The sequence below is a fragment of the Electrona antarctica genome (genome assembly GCF_951216825.1).
Source record: "Electrona antarctica genome assembly, chromosome: 5".
NCBI lineage: Eukaryota > Metazoa > Chordata > Actinopteri > Myctophiformes > Myctophidae > Electrona > Electrona antarctica.
Window position 1 is genome coordinate 35183040 of NC_136810.1, and position 5669 is coordinate 35188708.

A 5669-nucleotide genomic window follows, 5' to 3' on the forward strand; every position below is an offset into this window, starting at 1 on the left:
AAGATTTGTTTTTTTTTTGGCTTTTGGGCCTTTATTGATAGTTATAAGTGAAGACGGACCGGAAAGAGGGAGGGAGAGACATTCAGCGCACTATCAGGACAGTATATGTGGCATGCGCCTGGACCGCTATAGGCCAGCTGGTGCTCGTATCCAAGTACCACCATAATAACTGATGTTAAAATACAGGAGCGTATACCTGCCCTTTTTGTTCCATTCCTAAGCCAATAATGCTGCTGCTATTTCTAATGTGATGAATCTGTTCTTATCGTATAGGGGTAGTTCCTTGGCCTACTGACAGTGTTCTTATCGTATAGGGGTAGTTCCTTGGCCTACTGACAGTGTGCACAATATATTTTCAGCCCAGTGGTGTTAAAGCCCAAACCACACCAAATGGTCAGGTTGGGACAAAACTGTTTTAAGGTAAACCACACCAATGCAACTCATTGAGTTGCAATGAGTTGCATTGGTGTAGTCTACCTTAAAAAACGTTTTGTCCCAACCCGACCCTTTGGTGTGGGTTTGGGCTTTAGAGGTAGATTTTGTAGGGGTCTCGCCTCCTACAAATATTCCCATGCTTTTTTGTTCTTGCTTAATGTAAATCGCCCTGGATTAAATGCCTAAATTGTAAATTGTAATTGTAAATTGTACAAACCATCCATAAGCAGGAATTGGTGTTGATAAGTCCAGCAGTTTGCAATTTTAGCCTCGGTCTGACTGAGATAATAATAGTATAATATTACATAAATAACAATAGTCTGGTTGCCCTGTGGCCAACCAACCACACTAATAATGTAATAATAAAAATCACACTCGTGTGAAGTGAGGGGCGCTCTTATCATCATACGTCATCATACATCAGCCAATCAAAATATCACATTCCGTCAATCAAATATATTAATTTAATTCAGACAGCGCCAGATACAGTAAACTTCTTCAGGTGATCCATGAACACCTGCAGACTGCAGTCATCTGTTAGGATGGGAGCGCCTGACTCCTGGGCCCAGGCATACATGTTGTTGTGGGTTTGAGACGGATTCACCTTGGACAACAGGAACCGGGCCTGGCTTCCTCCATGTTGTGTGTCTATATATATGGGCATGGGGAAGCGTGTTTGCAGGAGTTCCTGGATGTCGTCGACGGGGGCTTGAAGAAGATGTTTGAAGTTTTCATATTCTGACATGTGTTGATAGCCCGCCTGACGCCAACGAGATATAGTCTCTCCATGGTAGATGACTATCTGGAAGAAAGTGTCCATCAGGAGGATTCGGTCTGGCAGAATACTGCTGCTGTCTAACAGGACAGGCTCAGGTGGTCCGTTGAAAGAGTAGGCATACAGAAAAGGTTGGATCATAATAAGAGAATGAGTCAGACCTTGTCTCATAAACTGATGTCTGTAATATGAAGTCTCATCCGGACTGTTGTTGAAAACCTGGAGGAAGGGAGACCTACGCAGATGGAACATGAACTGTGGATAGAGAGAGAAGTTCTCAGAGAATCTGAAGGAGTTTGGGTCATCTTTATGATAATCTCCAAATTTCTGACACAGTCTAATCAGTTGTCTATCCAGCCATTTCAGTATGTCAGGGTCTCTTTCGGTATCTGCTCGATAAACTGCATGCCGGGCCATCAGGATGGCCGCCGCCTCCTGGTCAAATGACATTGCGATGTTATGAATCTGTGCATCCCAATTCCTGGCAGTTGTAGTAACTCTGATGCGTCTCTGCCCAGAGGAATGTTGATATTGGGTGACAAACTGGACTGCCCCCCGACCTCCCTGAGAGATGGAAGCATTTTGTTGATTGACCACTTCAAAGTACAGTGCCAGTGTAGTACTGTGGTCCAGACCACAGATTTTCCACTGACAGGTCCCTCCTATTCCAATCTCAACCTCTGAGACACAGGGGCCTTTAGCATTGAGGGACACACATGGCCCAATGGCTCCTGAAACCTTAATTTCTTTGGAAGTCTTTATTTCCAGAGTTCCAGCAAAGGCCATCTTAAGATGTTCTCCTTGAAGATCTTTGGTGAAAACTCTCTGAAACGTTTGTTTAAAAAGAGATGTGTTGAAAGAGTTTGCCATGACCATGTACCCTCCAGTATGATTGGAGCAGCATTTCATCTCCAACAGGCCTGTCTGGTCAAGGGCACAGGCATAGATGTCAATGATGTGGCCATTGCTTGATGCTCTGTTAGCCAGCGCTTCATAATGTTTGGTAGCTTTGTTCACAAACTTGGCACTATCTTTCTCGACGTCATGCCAGGAGCGGATGGGCATCTTCAAATCATCCCCCACGACCATGCCGGGGCCCTGGGTGGCCGGGCCCCCGGTAAATATCATGATACGGGCCCCTGTGTTAAGGGACGTACACTCCAGTAGGTCTACGGCAATGGATATGGCAACACCCAGAGAGCGGAGTGGTCTTTTGCCCTGAGGGACGGGCCAGGGGTCTCGCTGTAGCTCCCCCAACAGTTCAATAAGGTTCATATCTACTTTCTGGACCAATTGCAGGAACCTGTAGGAGAGGGGCTGTGATCCTCTTCCCGACTCTTTGGTCAGACCCAACATCTCCTGGATCTGTTTGCCATTGACGTCTTTAGTTCCTCTGAACACGTAGCTCTTAGAGATTCCCTCACAGCACAGGTCATGGACCTGAACCATTCGACCAAATGTGATGAGTCCCACCAGAGCAGCAGGGGGCAAAAGAGACAAAGACATCTGGAGAGACTCCTTCAAAGCCTGCAAGTCCTCATCGTCCATGCAGGTGTCCACAACATACAGGAAGACCAGGGGTAGCTGGGGACCACGCTGTCCAACATATTCTATAGTGGAGAAGTGAGGCAGTAGTTCAGCAGGTTGGTTCACCTCAGAAAAACCAGCATAGGTATGAGGGAACTGGTTCTTTTGGTAACAGAAGTTACAGGCCCATAACTTTGGGTTGGCTCTGTAGTCAACTCGACACAGTGGATTGAGGACAGCTTTGCAGGTAGCTCTATTGCAGAAAATCGGTTCATACTGGATGGGAGGGAGGTCAGGCCGTTCTTTCAGAGGAGTGAAGAGGGCGGCCACTGGTACAACCATCCCATTTGCTACGCGGCTGGATGGCCAAAAGTTCCAACTGAACCGCACACCATCTTGCTTCTCACTCTGAGCAATGTATTCTGGGAACGTGGACATGACTTGAAAGAATGTATGGGCCCCAGGGTATAACACTCACAGGGATTGTCTTCCCTGTGTGATCCAAAGGGCTGGCTCCAGGTGACTAGCAACAGAATATTTATATGGGTCGCGTTGAGCAGGGTGCAGGAAGATGTGAACTCTGACGGAATAGGTCTTGATAGGAGATGGAGGATCTTGATGGTTTGTGTTGAAGAGTGTAGGACCGAAGAACCCGGGTCAGATCGTATTGATTTAAATTTAACTCTCTGAGACAGCGATTCTTTATAAACTGTCTGGCGAGGATGTCCTTGTCGTCCCAATGATGTAATGATGAGCACCATATCCACAATTGCGACTGTAGGTCATCGTGACATCACGCCTCGTCACACATCATGCCCCCAATCCCCCATATATGGCCATCTCCATATAGAGGGTATGCGTGTTACATCATCTTCATACCTGGAAGTTATGCGGGAACGACTACTGAGTGGCAAAAAACTACTTTTCTGGCCTTGATAGCCCATACATCCAAACAGAAAAGTCAATCTGATTGAATGATATATGATATAAGTCACTTTGCCATTCGATTTGCCACTCAATTTACCATTCACTTTATGCATGCGCATACCCTCTATATGAAGATCACGACACTGACCTCATCTAACCTGGATAACCATACATGGAGAAGACTGGATTATCACCTAGATCTACATTATGGAGCCGGCCAGCAAGTCTATCTGACCTGACCTCAAACCCTTACAGTAATGTTTTAACAACGGGAGACAAACGGCGAGCGTCGCTTGAATTGAATTGGCTATCGCCCAATCGCGACGTTCCTCCGCCTACTTTTCGACCATCGCCTGTTCGCCTGCTATCGCCTGTAGCCAGTAGTTTGCCGGGTCCCATTGACAAATAATGCACTTCTGGAAAATCTCATATATGGAGATTTCTGTATCTTTCAGTCCTTGCCCCTTTTATGCCCATATATAGATATCCCTGATGTCATCAGTATATGCCCATGGGCATGCCCCCTTTTGTGCCCATATATCGACAACATAATCATACTACTGTCAGTGGCCGGCATGGCCAGACTTTTGTCTGTTTTCAGGCTACTATGTCAGCGGGTTCTATTACTATGACACAGATGAAATGGCCATGCGGCTGATGCGGGACAGTGGTGCCATGAAGTATATGGCCGACAAACACAGATTCCATATGGGGCAGGGGTTATTATCAACCGTGTCTCTGCACTGTCTGCAGTACTCGATCACTAGTAAATTTAATCCTAGGTTGACATGCTGCAAATGTGCGACGGGATAGTGAGGTCATATTAAGATCCATACGATACGTTGACCTTTTCCATGTCTGGCTCGATCCTCTCAAAGTATAGCTATCAGTGCATTAGGACTATCAATAAGCACTAATGAGTCTTAACGGTCCGATCTTGGCAGAGAGCCAGGCTTTACACCATAGCATAGCCCATGCAGGACTATTACTATTATTATTTTAGGCATGTATGTATTATAAGAGGAATTTTGTTTTAATGACATTTTTTGCTATTTTTGCTGTTTGTGGTTCAGTGGTTAAGCGTAATTTATGCTTGGTCATATTCGATGCGGTTGTGTGATTAAGCATAAATTAGCCTTTAACTGCTGATGAGTGCCCTCAATGAAAATGCTGTTATCTCAGCTGATGCAGCACATCAGCAGCCCCCTTCACCGGGCCCACACTGACCTCATCTCCCAGGATCCTCCGGGTCATTGCTCTTTCACTTTCCTGTGTGACATTCAGAGCGGTTGCTATAGGGCAGGTCTGATTAGTTTTTTATTTTATTTTTGTCTCTTGATCGATACCCATAAATCCACTTGTGCCGGAGCATTCTTCACACAAAGCATGTTCGTCACAAAAGATGAGTTATGATCAGGGGCTTGTCTTGGTGATTTAGCAGGACAGTAGGACAGTGGGGACCTTCTGATTCTAAATTCCTCCAGGCTTGAAGATTGCATTGCCCATATTTCCGTCAGATAACCCACAAATAGAATGAACTAATATTTTATTATAGAATGTGAATACAAGTGTGGATATATTTTACCTTGGCGTTCAGGCTCTGCTACAATTTTCTCCCTGCTCAGCACAATTAGATAACCATCATTAACCATTAAGGGCCCTTCGGGAAATTGGACCGCGCAGTACTGGTTTTGAGGCCCTGGAATTGGCCATTGATTTAGTTAAATTTAGGTCAAAAAGATGATAAAAATCACACCCGTGTGAAGTGAGGGGCACTAATATATTAAAGTCTAACTCATGTTGATTAGGTGATGTAATGGTGATGTAAAACAAATGGTGCCAACACAAACATTAAACGCCATTAACAATAAAGAGACAATATGACGTAAACGACACATTATGACGTACATTTTCCCTTCATTGTCAATGCGTTTACTAAACAAACTTTGAACTAAAGACAAACATTAAACCTGTGTATAGGAGGGGCTAGCGCCTCAAAAACACG

The 5669-nt window shown here is 45.1% G+C and overlaps 1 protein-coding gene across 1 annotated transcript; it reads right to left on the minus strand.

The window, feature by feature from the left end:
• Window positions 1-904: 904 nt before the first annotated feature.
• On the minus strand, window positions 905-3175 carry LOC306923952 (protein transport protein Sec23A-like; the record flags this gene model as incomplete). The annotated part of the gene is made up of 1 exon (XM_079502297.1): window positions 905-3175. One exon carries the CDS (start codon window positions 3173-3175, stop codon window positions 905-907), a length of 2271 nt encoding a protein of 756 aa, XP_079358423.1.
• Between the last annotated feature and the right edge of the window lie 2494 nt (window positions 3176-5669).